The 24,372-nt window shown below is 39.6% G+C and overlaps 1 protein-coding gene across 3 annotated transcripts in view; it reads right to left on the reverse strand.

The window, feature by feature from the left end:
• The window catches only part of DNAJB6 (DnaJ heat shock protein family (Hsp40) member B6), a 99,466-nt gene that overhangs the window by 50,018 nt on the left and 25,076 nt on the right, over positions 1-24,372 (reverse strand). For 2 of the 3 annotated variants that reach the window (XM_075922748.1, XM_075922746.1), the window contains exons 2-7: positions 20,041-20,136; positions 16,423-16,532; positions 14,038-14,094; positions 12,552-12,662; positions 2,706-2,837; positions 1,603-1,744 (exon numbers count right to left, since the gene is read on the reverse strand). In XM_075922748.1, coding sequence (XP_075778863.1) covers positions 1,603-1,744; positions 2,706-2,837; positions 12,552-12,662; positions 14,038-14,094; positions 16,423-16,532; positions 20,041-20,105 — 617 coding nt within the window. In that variant the 5' untranslated portion in view covers positions 20,106-20,136. The remainder of the gene's footprint in view (positions 1-1,602; positions 1,745-2,705; positions 2,838-12,551; positions 12,663-14,037; positions 14,095-16,422; positions 16,533-20,040; positions 20,137-24,372) is intronic. The other variant, XM_075922747.1, reaches the window with a different exon arrangement.

Consider the following 24,372-nt stretch of genomic DNA (forward strand, 5'->3'; position numbering starts at 1 on the left):
CTCTGAGGCTTTGCTCTGGCAAAGCCTCAGAGGCGCGGGACCCCCCCGCGGCTGCGGCTTCAGTCCGGGTGCCTGTGGTCTGCTGGGGACCGTCCCCAGCAGACCACAGGCACCGGGTCTCAAGGGGCAGCAGCAGCGGTTCCCGCGCTTCTGAGGCTTTGCTCTGGCAAAGCCTCATAAGCGCGGGAACCCGCCCGGTGCCCCTGGTCTGCTGGAGACGGTCTCCAGCAGACCAGGGGCACCGGAGCAGCTTACAAACGGGGCTTTCTCGCCCCGACTTCCGGGGCGAGAAAGCTCCATTCGTAAGTGCGGATCCGACATAAGTCGGATCCGTGTAAGTTGGGGACTGCCTGTATAACTACACCTACATTTCAGAGATCACGTAGCAAGATCATGAACTTCTTGCCACAGCACACAAGATGGTAGTCTTTCAAAAGGATATCATGCAAACATTACCCCTTTTCTCAGAGTGCTAGTTATGCTAAGCACAGTACACCTGTGTTCCATATGTTGCAATAGCTTCCTGCTTGCTTGCGTGAGCAATTCATTGTTATTTTTACTAGTCAAAGAAAAAAATCCTATCCATCCCACAACTTAACACTGGTAACGAGTTTGTGGCCTGGGTAATTTTAAGCATAATTTGTGGACAGTTACTACTTGGTTAACTACTATGTCAGCTAACAGCATTTTTCCTCCTGGACTGAAATAACTTTCTTCCTGTTAGCAGTTAATGCTTGTTTGTTTAAACCTGTTACTGGCATCACTCTCATTATCTGCTGGGAAGGTCATTGGAAGATTCTATGCACCAAACACTCACTTTATCTGCAGTTTTATTTTGGTGTTTATGGGATTATTTATCTGCATGGTGGATTTGCTAATAAAGGGACTTGACTTCAACTGTTGATGTCTCAGTCTAACACTGGTAAACTTCCTGATGCAATAGCTGTTCAAGAAACCAAAACCTTATCCACTACAGGTTGAACCTCTCTAGATTGGCAACCTTGGGACCTGACCAGTGCCTAACCAGAGACTCTGCCAAACCATGGGAGGTCAATATTGTCTAGCAGTATTACCAACACTTCGCACCACGTACTGAGCTCTGAAAAGACATTTAACTCTAATTTACCCCTAAACAGCAGCACAGAATACTAAGAGACAGGTCTGGTGGCTGTAAACAAATTATGGAATTGTGGGAAACTTGACCACACCCATAATAAGTGGATATCCAGCTAACTAAAATCATTCTGGACCACAGGTGTTGCCGAACCGGAGAGGTTCAACCCGTACTGCCAAAGAAGTTCACCAAAACACCAATCAGGCTATACAGGGTACTGCTGTCACGGGTTTTCCCCACTTTTAAATAAACGCTTGACTGTAGGATATTAAACACTTTTTGCCCAACTTGTGCATGCTTACACATACTGTAGCAGGGCATCACCCTGGAAAGAAAAGAGAATCAAAACCGATCTATCATTACAATTCACACAACTGGAGATCTAAGTTACACAGTACAGGACACCAAAACAGTAAGGGTAAATAAAGTTATTCAAAAAATATTGACCAATTCTTTTACAACATTTAACTTGTTTACATCATTGTTACCTCTTTGTAGTAATTTTTCTGCCATTAACTATTTTTGTAGAAGTTGATACGGATTTGAAGCTACCCATCCCACTGCCACCAAATGACGTAGAAGAGAACGAAGTAAGGCCCCCATGTCCCAGTGAACCAAACGAAGTAAAACCTGGAGGGTGGAGAAGACATGGAAAGTATTTGAATAAGGCAATGTGAAGAAATTTCTAATGAAATTATGGTATCTATATAGTTTGTGCACATGCACAAAAGCAAAAATATATCAGCTAATAAGCTTCAGCAATGGGTCAGATAGTGTAACAACTCCTACTATAGGAAAGATACTACAGAAGCAACTGCCAAATTTGTTTTTTTCCCAGCTGGTCTGCTGGACCATCAAATTCTGGTCTACTAATTCCAGCTCCCCAATTTCAGATACCCAACAAGTCCAGTAACTTGGTAATTTCTACTCCCACTGACTAAGTGGAGCTGTGAAAACAAGGCCTCTAACATTGAACTAGACCAGTGGTTCCTAACTTGTGGTCCATGGACAGTAATGCAGGGGGTCCGTGGAAAGTTTAAAAAAAAGGATCAGGCCCACTGTGGGGGGGCTCAAGCCTTACTTTTTTCTATTCCTTTTATTTTTCTTCCTCAGGGAGAGGTCTTTGAAATTAATAGACTGAAAAGGCGTCTGTAGGCTTGAAAAGGTTGGAAACCACTGAACTAGATTCCAATAATTGAGATCACAAAAGGCCATAATCTTTTTTAAAAAGGTGTAGTATGCGCCTTTAGAGCTCTAAAAAACATTGGAAAATACCCCCTAAGTAAGGTAAGTAACACCAATATAGAAACTGACATACTGAGAGGTTAAGACTTGGCCAGTGTAAGGACATAAATAAAAGATCAAGCAGAAGAAGAGATTCAATTCCTTTGATAGGGCTTATTTCCTTTTTTTATATAAGACTTTAGATAGAACAAATTCTCTACAACACTGTGGTTCTATTGAAACTAAGGGAATCTCCAGTGAAATTAACAGGCTTCAATTTCTCAAACATGCCGTACCAACTTACTGCAGAGAAACTACTACTGTAGCATTATTATATTTGGCTTTAAGGTTGATTTAAAATATTTACCTGTATCAAATGAAGAAAAACCACTCCCAAATGCAGGGAAACCATTAAATGCTGAAAAAAATGGCCCACCACCTCTGTTTCTGTTCCCACGTTGACCTCGGCGATTTCCAAATAAGTCCTCAAAGGGATCTTCTACAACAAAAAACAGACTTCAATAGAGGACATGAAAGGGATCAGTTTTATTCAGTAGTTCTTTAATAACTATGGGGACTTTCAGTAGAGAAGGAAGTTGCTTTGCGCTGTCCTCTGAAGCATCTGGTACTGGTTACTGCCAGACAGGATCTGACCACAGGTCTGATTCAATATAGCAATTCTGTGTTCTCTTGAGCCCTGTAAGAGACCAATATTATCTCTCACATCCACCCAGCTGTTTTTGGCCTCCAGAACTTTAGGAACTATTATTAAAGTAAGGGTATGCTAAGAACGAAGTCCTGCTTCCTTGATTCTGTTCCAGTTTGCAAATAACTAATAAATACAGGGGTAGGGAAGCAGGAAAAAACATGAATTCACTTTTCAGCAGAGAAATGTGTTCCACATGAATTATGCTATATAAGTAAGCCTTACTACTTATTCAATAACTATATGGCTCATATATACGCACACACAAATCCATGTTTTGTAGCAAATTCACATAGAGGAGATCAGTTAACATTTGGGTAATTAAGAATTTGTCTCCTCCTTACATGGCCATTAACTACAAAGAACACTTTGCTTTAACCATGGTATCAAGACATGACAACTTTTTTGGTTCAGAAAGGGAACAATTTACATGCTGTTCAACATTAGAATGTCAAAATATCAAAAGTTACTGCAAGAAAAGCCCTTTTCTCTGTAAAATATATCATCTCTCAAGTGGAGTTGTGGTTATTAAATCTGATTCAATCCCTAAATAATCTAAGATTTCTTGTAGAATTTAATTCAAGATTTATTGGATGGCCATTACCACCAGAACTCTGCATAAGACAGACTCAACATATGCTAGTGTTCCATTAAGTCTGTAATGTAAAAGGTATTGGAAACAGGAAGTTAAAATATTCACTTTTAAAGGATCTGCAAACGTTTTAGTTTAAGCTTTCTAGTTTGAGGATTAGATGCTTAAGATCTTAAGAGGAAATTCAGATAAGAACTTTTGGGAAGAAAAGAGGGTTGAAGGCAGTGCTTAATGGGCAATGTAAGAGGTGCTGGGGTTCAAGGAAATTTTTTTTACAACTTTCATACCTGATATAGCAAGCCCAGAGGTGCAGAGATTCGGGCCATGCAAGCATTTCCCTGAATTAAGGACCAGCTGAACTCAAAGACCTGTAGCTGAATAAAATAAAACTGGCAGGCCACTTGTTCTATTCCCTGGAACAGATTTTTTTTTCCTTTTATGTGTTATAATTAGTAACTGTGTGTTATAATCTGACTAGTGTGTTATAATCAGTAACTATGGAATACCTATATGGAAGTTATTACTTTATAGAAAGCTGCAGATAAAAGGGAAATTTCACTAGAATATAAGTATAAGGAAACCTATGTTTGAGTTTTACATCATACTAGCATAGCATCAGCATTTGTACAAAACCATGATTTACACAATACAATGTGCCATTAAGGTAGGGATCTTTAATTATGAATGCAAGTTATTTTGGATTAAAGTTCTCACTGCAGTAGAATTGTACAAGACCCTGTACTACACCACACAGGACACTGGCAACATTTACAAAATATTTTACAGGTCTGGGTTAGCTACAGAACAGTTTTAGACATGTTTACCAGGTCTGTAATTGTTATTGAAAAACATAACATTGCAAAAAAGAGAGAGTTTAAAAGTGTAAAAGTGACCGGAAATGAGTTATTTTCTAATTTATGAGGTCTGTAATACTTTCTTCAACTACAGAACTTTCTTATTCTAAACCAAATCTGTCTTCATGTTTCAGAGAATGGGTTACTTCTCAATAAAAGGATAATAACTACATCCTGAAGTCCCACTGAAGGCAATAGCTGAAGTTAAGCATGTCCTAGTGTTCCTGAATCTGGACCATTATCATTTTCAGACAATTCATAATAAAATCAACTTGTAATTCTAGTTACAATGGTTAAGTGAAAAATCAGAGACCTACAGCAGGTTTCCTTCCTCGCCTCCCAATTAAAATCCACTTCCAGACTAGGTTGGAAGACTGATCACCGAGTGCTAGAAAAATAACACTACAAATAAAAACAGCTAAGAACTGAAAGGAAAGATGGGATTTTTAAGTCACGCCTTAAACCTCTGCTTGTTTTACTTACACCTACTTAACATACGTGACAAGTTAAATTTTGAATAAAAGAAGCCTTTGCTGGCACTCTAATATTCTTACTCCCATCAAATATGAATTAGAACTCAAAAATCTATTGCACGTCTCACTGGTCCTCCAACAAAACCAGAAACAGAGAGACAGCCCAGACTTAATTGTGAGGTAAAATTCAGGCAGTGTTTTTCCTCCATTAAAATGCTTTTAGCCCCTTTTCTCCACGTTAAAACATTCAGATTTTTTAAATCTCAATTTTAAAAAATCCTTTGTAGATCACCTTTAACACCAAATTGCAATAGTAAAATCTTAGGACCAACTTTCAACATAAAAAATGTTACTGGCCAAGTCATCATATACCTAGAGTAGCTATTTCAAAGACTAGCATAGAAGAGTTTCTCAGTCTAGCATATTAGCTAGCAAATAAAGCCATTGCAGTTAACAGTGGTATAGTCCAATTTATTCCTTCTAGTTAGAGAATGACTCACTAGTGAGTTATGAAGGTCATTTACTCATGCATACAAGTGATCTATATTATATTACTGCCACTATTATGCTTTCTATTTATAATGCAGCTTATGTTCAGTTACCTGGTATTAAAATAAAAACAAAAACACTCATGTCAAAGCTACAATATATATTTTTATAATCTATTGCACTATTGGCCCCTTACAAGCAACCTGTGCCACCAAACCCCAATTCTCCTTATCTCAGTCACAACAGTAACACAAGCTAAGAGGAGCCTGAAGGGGATAGACCAAGGGTTGCAATCTTTCAGAAGTGGCGTGCCAAGATTTAACTTACACACTTTTATTTACAGATCTGCCTGCCACTGACAGTTTTTAAAGTCAATAATACCTCCATTAGTGGCTGAAAAACAATTCTTCCTGCTGCCAGGATCTCTGTATTTTTTTTTAAATATACTGTTTTGATGGCTTTTCTTCTTTCCTCCCTTCAGCTTTGGGTGCCTCAGAACACCACCAGGCCAGTGCACATGGGGGAAGCTGGAGACTGTCAGAGCAACAGTTTTCCCAGTCAGTACTACACATTAAGGATGCAATGCACCAGTGATGTGGCCGGCCATCAACCACATTCCGTATTTAAGCCCCAAGTTGGAGGCCATACGGGGGGAAAGCTATGTGCACTATAGCCACTTTGCCAAAAGTTCTGCACATATTCTGGGTGCTTTAAAAAGAGTCTGTGCTGACCAGAGGAGGGATCATCAGATCCATATTTAAGTGAACGTGTTTGCTGCAATATAAGTGGGATGAAGTAGCCACTATTGTAGCACAGAGTGGAGCAGTAGTCCTGGGACGGTCTGTTTTGCAGCCTACCACTCTGGTTGTAAGTGGAAAGGTGAATTTTACTTGCCCATGTACATTTCTACATAAGCCAATCAACTCAGGGTTTATGCAGCTTTGTACTAAGTTCAGAAAGCTGGAGTTCTGACACTTAAAAGAAGAAACTCCTTTGCCAGCGCAGTCTGCATCTATGTTAGGGGGCTAGGACATCATGAGTTCCACAATGTAGTTGTAGCCTTACACTCCAGATGGTGCCCCTTCCCTGTGTCGATGTCCACTTTTACTGCTGCAGTCCCCCAACTGCCCTGACCTTTGTTCCTCATATTCCATGCTTAGTCCTCCACTTCCTAATCCTTGGCGTACACCATGCACACTTCACTAATGCCTTAAAATTAACTAAGTGTCCCCAAAAGACACTACATTCTCTAACAAAGAATAAGCATATAGTTATAAAAACAGAACACGACATGCCTATAACCATGTCGCGCACAGTATTTTCTTCCCCTCCTCAACAGCTTCCTTTGCTTTTGTACAGCACCTATGCATTCTTCCATAATACCGACTGATGGCTGTACTCCGCATCAAGCTACTAAAATTCAACTGTCTTGGAACTCAAAGACAGTTATTTAAGGTGTACATACGTAAGCTGTAGTCAGATGTAATTTTATCTTGGTTTCAGGCAGTAATATAGATCAGGAAAGCACCAAGTTATCTACAAGCCCTTCTTGCCCATACATATAAACTAAATCTTTTTACTTTTGCTAATAAATGAAATATTTACTGCCATTATGTAACAGTTGGAGGAAGAGTCAACATGATTTTTGTAAACAGAAATCATGCTTCATTAATCAGAATTCACTGAGGGAGTCAAACACATGGATAGGCACGTTCCAATTTATATAATGCAAGTGGTGTTTCAGAAAGCCTTTGACAAGGCCCCTCACCAAAAGTTCTTACGCAAAGTAAACAGCAATACAATAATAGGGAAGGATCTCATAAATGATTAAGAGAAGAAACATGATCAATTTTCACAATGGGACGCAGTAAACAGCAAGGTTCTTCAAGGATCTCAACTCAGATCTGTGTTCAACCTCTTCAAAAAGGTGATCTGGAAAAGGGCTGAACAGTGAGGTGGCAAAATTTGCGCAATGTAATCATTCAAGACAATTATAGCCAAAGTGGACCACAATGAGTTATTAGAAGACCTTATTAAACTAGGTGACCGGACAACAAAATGGCAGGCAAAAGTCAAATATAAAAAGGAATGTATGAGGGAAAAGAGTCCCGGCTATGCACACAAAATGGTGGGATCTAAATTTGCTGCTGCTGTTTAGAAAGCAAACTGTCTCATTGTGGATAGTTCCCTGGGGAAAATCTGCTTAACACAGAGACACTCAAAAAACATACAATGTTAGAAGCCATTAGCAAAGACAGAGATAGTAAAACAAAAAACAAAAATCAGTATCAATATCAATCATTTGAATACTATATGCAGTTCCAGTCACCTCATCTCAAATGATATTAGAATTAGACGAGGTACACAGAAGAGCAAAAGCTATTAGGAATATGGACCAATTTCCATACAAGAAGAGATTAAACACAAACTGTTCAGCTTAGAATGACATAGATCTATACAATCATGATTGCTGTTTTTTGCAGTGTTATTTATCCCGTCATACAACTTAACTAGGAAGTCAGCCAATGAAATTAATAGGTAGCAGATTTAAAGACAAACCAGAATAAGTACATCATGCAATGCAGTCAGTCAGTCTGCAAACCTCCTTGCTGTAGGGATGTTGTGAAGGTCAAAAGCACAAATGGGTTTAGAAAATTAGTAATCTTCATGAATAGATCAATCAATGGCAATTAGCTAAGACTATCAATGTTGCAACCACCACCATGTTTTGGCTGTCCTTAAAGCTCTGACTACTAGAAGCTAGTACCAGATGACAGGAGTTGTTCACTCAAGCAACTTATCTCTTTTGGCCATTCTCTGAAGCACCTTGCACTGGCTACTGTTCAAAAACAGGCTATTGGGCTACATAAATCACTGGTCTGAATCATTATGGCAATTCTTATGTCTAACTATTTATTTTCTCAATTATCTATTCTGGTTCAGTACTTGAGTAGTAAACAAAGATGCTCCAAAACTTACTAAATAAAAAAGGAAAAAGGAACCTAACCAGAGGTAGGAAAACTTCAGTAAAAACACTCTTCTCTAAGTATGCAGATCCCTGCTGACCAAGACATTATTAACTTTTTTTTAAACTAGTTGACCAGAGTGAACAAGATCTGGCTGATAGAGAGGCAGCAGCATGGGAGAAGAGGGACAGGTGGGAGCTGGCTCCCCGCAAGTACTGGCTCCTGCCTGCTCCCACTGGGTGTAAACATATAACCACTAAAAAAAAATCCAGTTGTTACACATTTACACAAACACATTAGTTAACATCCCTAATCCACAATAATTCTGGTTCACTAGTTCAAGCAGTAAGTACACATGGTACATTTAGTAATCTGGTCAGAATAAGCAATCACAACTTTTCATTCTAACTGGAATATTAACCTACTTCAATCCTTGTGCTGTCAAATTTTCACTGGCTTCACTTGTAGTATCATTTTAGGTATGAATTCAATATTATGCATCAGGCACCTCCCATAAAGGCAACACTTCAAGTACAATACAGAAAAAGCATTGGAAAGTTCAATGATATTTTGGTTAAGAGTGTGAAAAAAACGTTGAGGACATTTGTGTCATACAATTAGATTTCTGCATCAATGCACAACTACAGGGAGTTGGGGAACATCAAAACACAGTAATCGACTTGTGTGTTCCTCAAAAGCAGAGAAAACAGCACAATTCTCCACTGATAAAGCAAGGTGTGTCATTATTCTATGCAGAATTTAGATAGCTGATGCCATAAGTCTATTACATAGTGTATGGTCTTTGAATAAACCACATCACCCCACACACATTAAATATATTTAATACCACTCAGTAGAACCTGGAATTCTTGATACCATAGTCAGACCTCAAGACTGACAGGCACTGTGGTATCTGCATTCTCTTCGCACCAGTTCATCTCAGGATCTTTTTTGTAGAGGCGTACCTTGATGTCCCCAATGCCCAGACAGGTAGTCAGGCTATTTCCTAGTTCAAAATGCAAATGTATATCTTTTTACCTACAAAGTTTTCAAACTACTTGTAATTTTTCTGAACCTCAAAATCTTCACCACCTCATATGCAGAACTCAAATGCTTACCCACACATTTTCAATTTTTTTTTTCAAACCCTAAATTAATCTTTTGTTGAGATTGAGATCTGAAGACCAATCAATCTCCAGGACTGAACATGCAGATAGTGAAGATATTTGTTACACTTCTTCCCACTAAAGAAACAATGTAAAGAGGAATCAAAACACTTCCAAAAATAAACTTTTATTGTTTTAACTAACATCTTCAGCTGAGTTCCTCTTTCAATTCTTCAGCCACTTCCTCCTCAGATTGTCTACTAAACTGCTGCCCTCCACTCTAATCCTATAATGTCCTCCTCCAATATTTCATCAGATTCTTCCTCTGACGCTCTGCCACTGAAATCTTCCTCCAGCTCCTCCACCAATCCGCCACTGAAATCTTCCTCCAGCTCATCCACCAATCCACCACCGAAATCTTCCTCCAGTTCTTCTATAGATTCGCCACCGAACTCTTCCTCCAGCTCCTCCACTGAGCCGCCACCGAACTCTTCCTCCAGCTCCTCCACTGAGCCGCCACCGAACTCTTCCTCCAGCTCCTCCACTGAGCCACCACTGAACTCTTCCTCCAGCTCCTCCACTAACTCCTCTGCTACTCCTCCACTAGATTCTTCCTCCAGATCCTCCACAAACCCTTCCTCTGATCCTTCATTAAGCTCCTCAGGCAGCCATCTGATGACCACTGAGTAGGAATCTAAAGAAACATGCTCACTGTTATTACTAAGTAAGCTCATAATTCTAAACTAGTTTGTCACCTACCAGATATGTCAGTGAATTTACATGTCATCTTAAATATAAGATAGTACCAATAAACATCTTCCTCCTTTATAAGCTAGCCCTATTATCTGCCATTTGAACAGGAAAGCAGCAACAATAAACTACAAGCAGTAATGAAATGGTTTAATATTTGTATTTAATTACTCAATGTATGCATGTTTTATTTTAGAAGCTGATCTCTAAAATGAAGATGCTATGTGTGTAGACCTTTTTACTTTAGCTTATTTTTCTATATATTATACTGAAATGAAATAGTTTCAGTGTAAGGATGCTGTGGTTAGATGCAAGTTTCCTTGCACTCAGTTCATGTTTAAATATTTAATTTTATAATCAAAGTATAGGTTGAACCTCTAATCCAACACACTCTGGTCCAGCAACATCTGTAGTCCAGCATGATTTTAGTTATATGTCCACCTATCACAGGTGTGGCCAACTTTCCTGCAGTCCCATAAAATTTGTTTACAGCCATCAGCCCTGGCTCTCCATGTTCTGTGCTGTTATTTAGCTCTATTTTACCCCTAAATGTCTTCTAACATCTCTGTGAACAGCAGAAGTACTGGTAATGTTGCTAGACAATATTCATCACCCATTGTCTGACAAATTCCCTGGTTCAGGACAGATCAGGTGCCGAGGGTGCCAGATTAGAGAGGTTCAACCTGTAGTTGAAAAAACCATCACCACTTATCTGTACTCCAATTGCAAGTAACCCCCTTACCTCATGTATCTTATTTAAATGTTGCCAGTACTAAAGGTATGGGGGGTAGGGTGAGGGAGGAGGGGAGAATGGTACGTGGGAGAGTGGAGATTACAGAGCAATTAACAAGATAGCTTCTGAATAGGAGACCAAGTCTAAAATCCTGACTCCTTTCACTCCTTTCTTCTCTTCCCTCAGTAAGCCCTTTTCTTTTTCCTGTAGGTCAATAGGGCTCATCTCCAAAAGAATGAAAATTTCTGTTTTTCATTATTAACAGAGAGAATCCAAGCCTCTCTTGCTTCTTATCAACTAGGGCAAAAGAAATAAAAGCCCTTAAAATCCCCCACTTTCCTCCTCTGTAAAACATTAGAAAACAAGTCCCCACGTTTCCAAGGATTTCATCATCTTTCCCCCATTTGTTTTACATGTTTTGATAGACTTGGCACAATCTCTGGGAAATAAGGTGGACTGTCAACCTAGCTAGATCTTCTATATACCTACATAGTGCTGGCATATATGTAAATAAGAGGGCAAGGAGAGGACAGAAAAATGGGGTCTGATTAAGATCATGAGATGTTGGTACATGTGTCAGTTTCTGGGAAGCCTCATTACCCTAAAATAAATTCACAGTACAAATATCTCCCACTGTACATTAAACTATATAAACTGTACATGTATACGGTGAACATTTAGTAGACAAGCTTCCTCTGACCCACTAGTTTATTTTTTTCCAGATTCCTACAGTAAGACAGTGATTTGTGCTCCTTTCCCATTCTGGAGAGAATCATAAAAGTCACCTACTGTCTGCAGTAGTCATGCATTAATTCCTCTTCAGCTCCATGAAAGAGCCAAGAGACTTCTTGTATCTCAGATCTTGTCTGTAAACAGGCAGAGAATTCTTCTTGCAATCTTCCAGGTGTCACTCTTCCTGGATCCTCCATGAAGCTCCAGGATTGAAAGGCTCAATACAGGATATGTTCCCTTTTATGGATCAAAGGTGAAAGCAGCTGCACTGGCAGAGACTAAATAAGATCCCCAGCACTTTTGGTGAGATCTTTTGTTAGGTCGTAGGTGCATTCATAAGCAAAACAGCTCATTGGCATGATGCTGGCAAGAGAAGTATTTTTAAAACTGCTCTGTTGACAGCTTAAGTATTATTTTCTTAAACTCCGTGGTAGAATCTGGTTAAACTGCACCTATTGCATGTGCTTTTCTCGGTTCATTTTTGGTTCTCACTGACACGCACCAGACTTTGGAAGAAAGTGATTGTATGCCATACATAGCAATCTAAATGTACTAAAGCAGGATTGTTGTGTGATTTATTAGTTTCCTCTTTTAGAAAGTACAAAGCTAACTTGATATACTATTTTTAAAACAAATCAGATGTTAAGAGCATAAAATGACCACAAAACCATCCATTAAATGCCAAACATCAGAGAGCAAGAAAGGAGAAGAGAAAAATGTCCTGTGAAAGTCAAATTACACACATGTTATAAAAGGATTAGTTTAATTATGATCCATCTCCCTTCCCTTTCCCCCACAAGCAGTCAACTTACCAAAGAAGTCAAATGAAAAGGGGTCCCTTCCACCAAAAAACTCCCTAAAGACATCTTCTGGATTACGGAATGTGAATCCATATTCAAACGGGCTATCAAAATGACTTCCACCTGCAAAAAAGTAGTGGCATTTCACTCTTCACACTACAAAAGCACAATTTATTTGAATGGTATGTACAAGCTGTGTTTTTATATTTTTTTAAATTACAGAATTCTAGTTTCACAATAGTTCATTCCTCGCTCAGATGGATTCTAATATATTCTTCAAACACTTAATACAGTTAAAACAATATTTTCATGTTAAATTCCCATTCAGCTAAAAAGCTTTATTGTACCTAAATTACTGTAATCAGTTTTTCAACAGCAAAGAACAATGATTGTCCAATTAGTAAAATATTGAAACAGTTCATCTAGTTTAAGACTGTTCAATTTCTTTCCCTCCCTTCTTCTAGATAACACTAAAATTAACAGTAATCTTCAAATGATCATTTATGTCCTTCTGCAGGTGTGTAGACATCATTATTTATTACTCCACTATATTTGAAGGTAGAGAGTTGACTAAGCCCTTATTGTTAACATAAAAAAAAATATATCAGAGTCCTTTGTCAGTGCTGAAGTCTTGTGCAGCTTTACACCCTGAATCAGTATAATCTTGCAATGGTTTATTTGATCACATCACTTGCCAGTTCTTGATTTATGTCAGTGGTTTTCAACTTGTTTTCATGTTCGGACACCCAAAATATTTTGAATAGGAGGGGCAGGGCCCTTTGGAAATCTTAGTCTGCAGATCTTTAGGAGTCTGGGGACCACAGATTGAAAACCACTGATTTATAATATACAAAGACACTGACTTACAGTTCGAAAACACAAGTTAAAAATTAGATTTTAGTACTTAAAACTATTTATGATCATAGATTCTCAGAAGAATTTTGGAAGAGTTTCTCATCTGATTTATTATTTGATTACTTAAAATAGTCTTTAAAAAAATTGGGTAAACATCAACAAATAAAAATAAAGCTATTATAGATTCTGCTTTGCAGGTTAGTGTCACGTTTGTTTGAAAAACAATTGATGACTGGAATATATTTTAGAAAAATTGTAGAGTCTCCTTCTGGTCTTATGCTTTCTAAAATATTTTTCAAATTAAAACATTAGACCAAGTTAAATTCTAACTTGCTTTTCCTGAATTACTTTGACCATACCCACTTATATGCTTTTTAAAAATATTGTTTTACATTTCCCAGGACTAGAGCCAGCCAGTGTGTTTATCAGGATCATGTCAAATTGGTATCCTATGGTATGTGCTAACAACAACAACGTTAGTGCCTCTATTTCTATATAATTTCAATCCATTTTAAAAGATTTTAGCTCTTATGGCTGTAAATGTTTTTCAGAACATGTTCTAATCTGAAACTAAAGTCTGCAGAGTGAAACGGTTTATCATTCAGATTACAAAGAAGAAAAAACATGCTAAATGCCTACATACCTCCTCCTCCATTTAAGCCTTCTTTTCCATATCTGTCATAGATATCACGTTTTTTAGCTGCAATAAATTACATTAACTACATCAGTAAAGTTGACTTGGAAGCAAAAGAAATGCAGTAAACATCTCTAATGTACCAAGCTGAATTTTATCACAGCAAGTTTGCTACAGAAAATGCTGAGTAAAAATATGTTGCTGAGGATCAAAGCACTGCAGGTGCAAAAAAACCCTCTTCACAAGTATCAATAATTTAGTTCTAATAGCTGCTAATAAGATGCCATGTTCACTATATTGTATCAAAATTTCCACTGAGACACATTTAGTATGCTGAAAGGTTGCTCTTGCTTGGAGGAAGCCTATGGTCTTCATGTTTATATATATATTTACCAAAATAACTAAATACACTGTGGCAAAACTTTAAGAAACTTCGCCACCGTGACATCAGATTATAGGAAGGCCTCTTTCAAAAAGGATATGCATTGATAATTGCTAGGAACGGATGCAGGATGAAAAAGCAAGTGAAGGACAGAGACCATGTAGGTCAAAAAAGAGCTGACTGAAATTAGTTGCTTGCCACATTCTACAGTCCATAAGCAAAGAACTTCATTCTTCAATATTTTTTTTTTGGGGGGGGGGGGATGGAGAGGGCAAAGAAAATCAAGTTTTCATTTATATAAGAGTTTAGTCTGCGCTTTTATTACGGACACAGCAGGCTGATGATATCTTGCACGTTAGAACATGGGGCTTATCGCTCCAGCAGTCTGGACACTATTCTGCAAGTGCAAGACTGCCAGAGGATTTGACACAACTAGATATTTACAGTTTGATCGAACTACCACTGGAGTCTTCCCATTGACATTAGTGGGAGTCTGACCAGGAACTGTAAGCAAGTGAAAAAGCACTAGTCACTTTTACAGTGACTGCAGGTCAAATATTCTTTGCAGGGATCATCCTTAGAGCTGTTCTTGCCAAAACCCATCTCTGTTTAAAACTGTAGTGACAAAATTATTAATAAAGTTTAGGAGAATTTATTGCCTCTCCAACCACTTTCTAGGATTAAATTTGCCACGTTGAATCAAAATCATAGTACCTTACCCTCTGGATAACAACGGTATGATTTGTACAGCTTGGTTATAAAAAATATCCAAGATATATTACACTGAAATAATCATCTCAGTGCAACACAATTGTAACAGATCAATCCATCTAGTCCAATATCCTGTCCCTAACACTCAGAGGCAAATGTTCCACAGGAAAGCACAAAAAACCACTCACAGAAGGACAGTTATGGAAGAAGTTTCAGTTTAATCCTTACAAATTAGACAGCAGAAACCAAAAGATGAGGTGGAGTAAACATGTCTATATCCTGCCAAACTAGGCCCTATTTTGAGAGACAATTCACAAGGATATTTCTGAAGAGGAGGTGGTAATACACCCCTATTAGTCTGAATAATAATGTTTTGGATAGAACAACAAACTTATGACCAGCTCATGTACAATGAATATTCCTGGCAGCATTAATACAGATGAAATAGGTGCAGAGGAGAATGCCCAACTTTACCAGTTTACTTTTTTGGGAAGCAATGAGAGAAGAGGGAAAAATGCCAAAGGAGAGACCCAGATTTGGAGGGAAGATGTTCAGTGCTTTTAAAGACTTAAAGTTAACTCCCAGCCCACTTCCACTTCTACCCCCTCCAACCTCTCCCACCACGCAAAGCTGCCGCCCCTCAGCCCATGTGGGCTAGGAGCCATGAGTCACAAGCCTCCACCAGCAGTGGCTTGCTCCCCAGTAATTGCTAACTGTTACCCAGTAAGCATCATCTGTTGAGGGTGATGCTTACCAGGTAACCAATTAACTGGTTATCCATTCACATCCCTAGAATACAGCTGGCTACTTGGTAAAGAAAAAAATTATTTGAACTAATCCCAATTAACATGAGATGATTAGGGGGGGAAAAAAATGGAGAACCAAGTGGTGAGAAGAGTTGGTAAGAAGAGACTTTTAGGAGTTTAGGAGGAAGCATCACCACTACGGATTCCAAGGATGTATTACTTCAAATTCTATGCTCTCAGATCTTTATGGACTTTTATCAAGGATTCTCTTAATCACAGGTTTCTAGACACAGGATTTAACATGAAGGGTGAAACTGTTACATTAACTCATTCAAGAACCTTCTTGTGTTTTGGGATTTCTCATCTGTCACCCTGCTCCTCCACCCTACACTGTCCAACTACTTACACTTCTTTCCAAGAGCACCAAATTGAACCACTCACCACAAAGTGCCATTTATGGACCAATTTTTGAAGAAACCTTTAAAGCACTATACTTATTCAGCATTTCCTCTGTATCACTCCATAACCAAAGATTAGCCCTTTTAAGATACCTACCATCTGACAAAACCTCATATGCTTCTGCAACTTGTTTGAATCGCCTCTCGGCTTCTTCTTTATTGTCTGGATTTTTGTCAGGATGCCACTTTAATGCTAGTTTGCGGTAACTGAAATAAAAAGGGAAAATAAATCATATTCTATTTCAGTAAACGGTACTCATAAGCACCAGTCAGATGTACGCAATAAAGGAAGTAATTAATTAGGTAGGATATTTAGTTATTCAAAGCTTATTTGTAGATCTATGCCAAGAAATTTTGCTGATACACAGGTAAGTAACTTTAGAAAAACTAAGGATACTGTGATAGCTTAAGAAACATTTGCTACCAGGGTTTGATCAGCATAAGCCTTATATATGTGTCAGGGACAGGAAATGACACAGTATTTACTGGAAACCAGAAGTGTTGCATAATATTTGACAGCCCATGAAAGGAAGATGTTCCACAAGAAAAGTTCCCTCCGAATTGTTTCTGAAAAGAGGGATTGGAAATTAAGATACCCATCATTCATTCACTTTATAAGTGTGTTGCTACCAGACAGCTATTTTATAGCCCCAAATAAGGCACAAAAGCCTAAACTAAAAGCTGTATTTGATTTCTCTAAAAGATAGCCTAAATTAGGCTATGTCTAGACTGCAAAGAAAAGTCAGAAAGATACGCAAATTGGAAAACCAATCTCCAAATTTAACTGTCTAGTTTTATCAGATGAGACCTCATCTTTGAGGCATGCCGAACATTTTGAAGTGGGAAGAAAATGTTTGTTATAATATTGCACAAGACTCTTCTAAACAAGTGAAGTGAATGAATAACTTGTGAAAAGAATCAGACTGATAACCTTGGCTGATCCACACAGCAGATGTTACCATTAACTGTGCGGCCTCAAAACCTGAGGCGAACTTGCAGGGCAATGTCAGTTCAGATTAGGTGGAAGCACTTGTAGGTGCCATGTGGACCTAGGGCTGAAGCTGTAAAGTACTCCAACAGCTCAATGCCATTCTTGCTCAACTCAGCTCTGTAGAAATCTTTTAATAGTATTTGAAGTCATTCCTCCATATTGTGAAGTGATAACTACAGACTGAAGCACAACAATCCGAAGCAAGTTAAAAGTTGCATAAAGCATGATGTGACACAGCCAGAAAGGGTTATCCAAATTGCAGGGTAAGTGACTCAGTTCAACTCTTAAATCTGTGGTGACCAATAGGAATGTCAATGTGTAGCCGATGACACGATTAACTGTTAATCCTGTCGACTACATGCACTTCCCAACCTGCCCATTTGCTACCTATGTATCAGAAGCAGGGGGGGGGGGGGGGAGCGGGAGTCTGTGACCATGAGGAGCTGGCTTTAAGCAGGCTCCCCAAGAGCACTGGATCTGCCTGTCATCCCACCATGCCAGGGGGAGCTGGCTTAAAAGCTGGTCCCCCGCCCCTGCCTCTATCAGAGGCAGCCACAGGAGAGACTGCCACAAAGCAACTTCTGTCTATGTTGGCCTGAGCTTGCTGCAGACAGAGGCTGGTCCACAGTAGCAGCCTCTGTCCATGGGGGGCCTGAGGTGCCCACAGAAAAAGCCTGCTCCAGCATCCCACAGATCAGCCTCTCTCCACAGGGAGCTTGGACCCCCATGGACGGGGGCTGCTGCCATGCCACACTGCTGACTCTATATGAGAGACAGCAGCTCGGGGGGGGGGGGGGGGCAGGTAGCTGGTCTGTGCAGGGAGCTGGTTTTTAAATTGGCTCACAGCCTCACTCCCGGAGAGCCCCTTGCCACTCCACACTGCAGCTTCTCTATCAGTGGAAGCAGCATGGCGTGGCAGGAGGGAGCCAGTTACCCAAATACTCAATTACACAATATTTAACATCCCTAGTATTCAATCAGTGGTTACTGCTATAGCAAACTAACCACACTAAACCACGGCCAGCATGTTGAGATACCATGGCTTTAGACACTGCAGTAGGTAATGTCTGTGCTTAGATATAGATTATTAGAGGTAAACAATGTAAACCACCAGTCTGTCTATGCTGTATTCTGATAATTCAGAGATCAAAAGGAAATCTTAACATTTAAATGAACTGTAGTTATGTTACTGGATTCAGCTATCTTAGGAGTATATAGCAAGTCACCTATGAATGCTAGAGAACAGGCCTTATGTTAATCCATGGTAGCTAATTACCAATGATTCTTAGGAAACAGGTCTACTTCACAGCCTGGAAGACTACCTCTTGATTACTTAAGGACTCTGGGCAGCAGTGAATGGAGGGGAGGGAGACGGGGAGGCTGCCGTGGAACTGCCTCTGTCCACAGCGGGCCTGGGCTCATCACACACAAAGGCTACTCCATGGATGCCAGTGTAGCCTCTGTTCATGAGAAGCTCAGGCCCTCTGCAGACAGGGGCTTCTGCTGCCTCCGTATCAGAAGCAGCAACACAAAGTGGCAGGCAGGAGCCGGTCTGCGTGAGGAGCTAGTTTTTAAACAGGCTCCCCTGGTGGATGAGCTCCTGACTACCATCCTGCGTTGCTGCCTCCGATAGAGATGCTGCAGCATGGGGATGGCAGGGGGCTCCCAGAGAGTGGGGCCAGGAACTCACTGGGTGCTGGCCCCACCTCCAGGGACTATCAAATAGTCATATAAACGCTAAATTTTGATGTGGTTACATGACTATTCCATTACACACCAACATCCCTAAACTAAGTACTAGATTATCCACAATTTTGGAGGTTGTCAGTCCCATTCTTTACAGTTTGCGCTAATTGCGTAGCCTCAGTGTGGCTGCCCCGGGACCCTGGTCACAATGATAATCTAATGCCAGTTAAAAACCTACTATAAAGGGAACTGCATGTAATACGAGAAGCCAGTTCTCAATGGTGGGCCATGGTATACTTCCAGGAAGTCCTCAGTCTGAAAATGGTGACTATTCCTGAAAGTTCTGTGAATTCTAGAACCTTAAGGGTTTCTAGAAGCTTTTCGGCAAAGCAATCTAAAAAAGCTTCTCTCCACAAGTATGAACAGATGCTAGAGCTTAATTTTGGTTTGTACCAATCTGATCAAATTTGCAAATGGTGTCAGAAGTAGACAGAGCATACACAGGAGGGCAGCATCAGAACGCAAAATGACTTGAAGTAGTCTGGGTTTGGAGGAAACAAGAGGAGAGCTTCAATCATGCAGTCTACAGCAAGTGAAAGAAAAGAAAATTTATGAGACACAAAAGCCAAGGAAGCACGAGAGAACCAAGGAAAGTTCTAACCTGAAATGATCTACAATAAGAGAATTGGAAACTACAGAGTTAAGTAATTTATTCTAAATTAGACACTAAATTAGCCTAAATACTCTAGAATGAAGCGACTGATACAGAAGTTTCTCTTTTTAAAGTGAGCTTGGGATCAATTTTTGGAATGTTAATGTGCTTATTAGGATACAAAAAGTACCTTAATGAAACATTTCTCCTGATGTGCGCACATAAAACAGATGGATTTTGGCACACCGCTAATCTCACTAATAATGTAAGTTTTCTGAATTACAAATATTCAATACTTTAGATTCGAAATTTGATATCTAGAGACCATGTGTAAGTTTAAGAGAATATTTGAGTCAAATATTGTACACCAAGAAAATGGTACTTACGCCTTTTTAATGTCTTCTGGTGAGGCATGTTTATGCACTCCTAGAACCTCATAATAATCCACCATGTTTTAACAGTCGTCTTGTTAATAGCAAATCCTGCAATTACAAGAACCTTTTACCAAATGGGTACAGTACTACAACTCTAACATTCCATCTTGACCATTGCAAGATTTAACAGATTTTTTTATTAAATCCAAACATTTCCTGTAAATGGTAATACAAGGAATAGGTTGCTCATATGATGAAGTTATACATAGGAAGAAATTGCAGCAGAAAAAGCTGTACTGAGGCAATTTGGCTTTCTATTCTCCAGTTGTGCCATTTAGGCACATATCTACACAGCCAGAGAGATGAGTATTGACAGTACATAAAAGTGGATGCTAATATTTTCTTAGACACAAACATTTGTCAAGATCTACTGCTACTGTGGTCACTTTTCCCAGTTGTAAATCTATAGTCACAGGTCATTAAGACTGGCTACGCTGCAGTAGAATACCCCTATGCAGTTTATCTTATGATCAATATTAGATGTATAGTAGCCAAATTAGGCATTTTATCGGATGTAATTTTAGTGAACAAATTTTGACTTACTGGCTTAAAGCAACAGTCTTGTCCAGTTTTTTTAAGAAGTCAATACTGATGTTTTGGTCACTATTAAGAGACAGAAATACAACAGTAGGAGTTCACTGAGTCCCCACTTAAGCTGAATGGTCTTGAGTACAAGAGTCTTTCTGGAATACTACTAGAGACTTTACCTCCTTGCTGTATTCTGTAAATAATTACCCTTCTTTTCAACATTAGGCTACTCATGCTTCTTGATCCACTGTAAGATTTCAAGTAACCTCTGAACCCAATTGTTCTAGTGGGTTTTTTTTGGTTTTTTTAAAGTTTTATATCCTGAGTTACAATTTCCATGGAACCGTAAGCCAACATTTAAGAAGCCATGAAATAAAGTTCTAACAGGGTGTGGGGTACCACATTCAATGTCTGCATTGCTCTTGGGGGAGTAGGTCAGTTATCTCAGCTCTGTGCCTTGACAAGGCAAAGAGACCAGGAGATCTAGTCCAGCAGGCCAGGGTGGGGAAGAGACCCAAAGAACAAGACAACAAATGTCAGTGGCTTTATCAGCACTGTACCCTTCCAGAGTCCAGCAGTCTAAAAACCAGCAAAGAGTTACAATTTACACCCATACATACAACTGCAATGTGGCTCTGTGGACCTGGTAACAGTCGTTAGGTATCTGCATGCATTCCAGCTACGTTCACTGTGCTACATATAACAGTACTGAATGGCGGAGAGATGAGTTGAAGTAGATTGGGGCAACTGAGACAGTGATAGATGAGCCATCTTTGAATCGCATCCCTCCCTATCCTGTGCTGAAGTATGAAGAAATTGGAAGAGGATAGAAGAGGCTGTTAAAATATACAAGTGTAAAATTCGGTCAGAGCAGGCTCAGTGTCTGAATAAGGCAAGTGCAGGTACTGTCTATTACAGTAAAAGGGATAAAGTGTATGTGAGATAAGCATATTGGGGGTATCGCTCAAAGATGACAGAGGCTGTGTGGATGCTTACCTTACCTCTATTTCCTGTTCGTATGATGTTTTTGTTTCCCTGAACTCTATGCTCTGGAAGGCCACGAGCTATCACCAAGTAACCTTAATTGCACTAATGAAGTTTTGCCATTTAATTTCCTATTTTTTTGAAGAAACAGGAAGAGAAATGTTTGTTGGTAGCAGTTAATGGTCATTTAAGCAGGTGTAATTCTCATCTATATATTTGCAGCAGATATACTTTTAGGGTAGTAGTAACAAAGAGATTTAGCTTTAGTATAGTGCTTTTCACTATACTAAAGATCTGAAAGAACTTTACATAATATCCATTTTGCAGGTGTGAATCTGAGGCACAGATGTAGAAGTCACTTAGGTATGGTCATTCAGCAGGCCAGAGGCAGAGCAAGGACTAGTCAGTCCAGTGGTCTTTCCATTGGGACACAGTGCTATGCAATTCCTCAGGCTATGTCTACACTACATATCTTAAGCAGCACAACTACAAGGCTTTCCATTTAGCCATTCTGACAGGAAGAGAGCTCTCCTGCCAACATTATTACCCCAATTATCAGTATTAGGCTCTCCTGCTAACATTTATCCTGAAAACATGGCATGGTCCACAATGGCACTTATCTGTGAAACCCATCAGTCAAATGTTTTCCCATACCCGACAAAGTTTTACCAACAAAAGTACATAGGAGAATGGCTATGCTTAACAACTACACATTGTGAGTATTTCTAACACACTCAGTGAAAAGTCTCATCCATGGTATATGCCCCAATACTCTGTTTTATTACAAGGCTGTTAAATAGTGAGAGGATTGGTGTCTCTCCTTTCCCGCCATTGCCTGCAACAGAAGCACCCTCCATATCCAAGCAACCCTTCTGATATCCCCTCCCTTTCCAAACTGATTAAGCCATTAATTGACACAACAGAAGCTACTGACACTCACAAGTTGCTCCTTGCTGTCTGACGCATAGCAATGCTTGGAAGGTTTAGATTTTTATTGATAAGTATCAAACATTGGATTTTACCTCACACAGTCAAAAAGTACTTCCACTGGTAATAGAAATTTACTGACAGAAAAAGAAACAGACCTGGAGTTATCAGAACTTCAGTTATGGATTTTTACTCAAGAACTGCTCAACTCTTGTCAATGCATCTTTCCCCAACCCAGTGCTGAAGAGATTCTGATATGCCAAGTAAGCTCCTCAACCACTATCATCAGTGTGACCCTGGCGCATTTTCCATGCCTGTTCCAAGATGCCCACCCAGTGGGATGGGGCTTTTCCAGAGTCTAGTTTACTGGAGGTGAGATGGAGGGAGGATCAGAAACCGACAGATGATCTGATACAAACTACAAACACAGGGAATCGGAGAAGAACTCAGATACCCCAAGACAGACAAGATATCCCCACTCCTAAATCGGACTCACATGAAGGGGAATTGGAGGCAGATAAATGGACATAAATGGGTAGGGCCAACAAAATGCTGGCACATGGGGGAGGACAGGTCTCAGGCACCCCAACTGAAGCAAAGTCCTCTTTGTCCCCTACTGAGGGCTGGGACCTAAAAAGGGACTCTCACCATAGAGGGGTTTAGATCTGGAACATGAAGGCACACAATCCATTTTCCCCTACTGCTGTCTGTCCAGAACAAGATGTTTGGCGCACATACAGGTATGTAAATTTACTGACATGGTTAATCCCTACTGTCTTCTGATTTACTCATTTACTTGCCATTAAATATGCCCTTACATATTTCTAGCACTGGTGGCTACATTTTTTTCAATAAAACATTTAGTGGCATAGAATATATCAAATCACAATGAAGTTGTTTCTTTTAGGGATTAGGTTAAACTGAGTACATTAATTTTATGAATTTTCATATACAGCAGTAATTTTAGACACTGGTGCCTAAGATTTGACTCCTAAATTCATATTCAGTACAGATGAGCTAGCCAACCAATTCTGTGAAAGTGAATTATTTTCTTTCCAAAAAGAAAAGGCCACAATTTAAAAAAAAAAAAAAAAAAAAAAAAAAAAAAAAAAAGACATTTTATAACAATGTCAATACAGCTTACAACAGGGATGGGCAATAATTTTCAGAGTGGGGCCACTTGATGAATTTTGGTACATGGTCACAGGCCAGCTCCACTCGTGGAAGGGGCAAGACCTGGAGCAGAAGGGGCGGGACAGGGGACTAGTCTCCCCATAGAGTTGTTGGGGCAGAGGCTTTGAATTAAAAACACAGCAAAGAGCTCGTGGCACCCAGCTGCTACAGCATTGCCTGGCAGACACCTGGGGTTGCTACAGCTATTTAAAAAGCTCATGGCTCCGGCTGGGGTAGCACTGCACCCGAGAACCAGGACTCATCCTGCTGCCTGTGCCACTGCCTGGAAACCCGGTGACATGGGTGGCAGGATATAAATAGAAAGTAGGCAGATGAAGTCCTCGGGATGGATCAAAGTGTTGGGTGGGCCCAATCCAGTCCCCGGGCCACATCTTGCCCAGACCTGGTTTAGAAAATGAAGTCAACTATCCTGATGTTTTCTGAAAATAAGTTACTTTATTCAGCTAAAATTGTAATATCCTATCCTAATTTGCAATCAGTTGTTTACCCCACAAAACTACTTTTTAGCATATCAATAGCTGACAAGATTTTGCTCAGTTCTAATGTTTAGAGAACTTTAGTGATTTTGAATCACAAGTCCCACTGACTTCAGCCTGCAAAACTTAGGTGTATAACAATCAAAACAAATAGGTTTTCTTGACTTGTGGAAAT

This window comes from Pelodiscus sinensis, chromosome 2 (assembly GCF_049634645.1).
Source record: "Pelodiscus sinensis isolate JC-2024 chromosome 2, ASM4963464v1, whole genome shotgun sequence".
Taxonomy (NCBI): domain Eukaryota; kingdom Metazoa; phylum Chordata; order Testudines; family Trionychidae; genus Pelodiscus; species Pelodiscus sinensis.